The sequence below is a fragment of the Nestor notabilis genome, unplaced genomic scaffold (assembly GCF_000696875.1).
Source record: "Nestor notabilis isolate BGI_N333 unplaced genomic scaffold, ASM69687v1 scaffold24908, whole genome shotgun sequence".
Lineage (NCBI taxonomy): Eukaryota > Metazoa > Chordata > Aves > Psittaciformes > Psittacidae > Nestor > Nestor notabilis.
Genome location: NW_009939223.1, coordinates 40,376 through 40,739, shown reverse-complemented (window position 1 = coordinate 40,739; position 364 = coordinate 40,376). Strand labels below are relative to the sequence as shown.

Sequence of the window (364 nt, the reverse complement as noted above, 5' to 3'; positions counted from 1 at the left end):
CAAGAGGGCAGGGGGGGACGGCGGCAGGGGGACACGGGGCTGGAGGGAGGCGACACTGTGCCGGATGCTGCGGGAGGTGGGAGCGTTGGCCAAGCAACCCCAGCTTCGGCTCTGGTCCTTGTGGTGGATCTTCAACTCGGCTGGTTACTACCTGATGCTGTACTACGTGCAGATCCTCTGGAATGAGATCTGCCCCACCACGGACAACCGCTGCGTGTACAACGGAGGGGTGGACGCTGCCTCCACGCTGCTGGGTAACGCACGCTTGGGCTGGGGACAGTGGGGATGTGTGGGAATGCTGGGGGGCTCCTCCATCCTGCTGCATCCCTGGGAATGGCAGGGGGTCCTGGCGGTTTTTTGGGGG

The 364-nt window shown here is 64.6% G+C and overlaps 1 protein-coding gene across 1 annotated transcript in view; it reads left to right on the top strand.

Moving 5' to 3' along the window:
• SLC19A1 (solute carrier family 19 (folate transporter), member 1) overlaps positions 1–364 on the top strand; it is a 2,768-nt gene that overhangs the window by 1,564 nt on the left and 840 nt on the right. Inside the window, exon 4 of the mRNA XM_010019743.1 lies at positions 5–254. Within this exon, the coding sequence (XP_010018045.1) occupies positions 5–254 (250 nt within the window). The remainder of the gene's footprint in view (positions 1–4; positions 255–364) is intronic.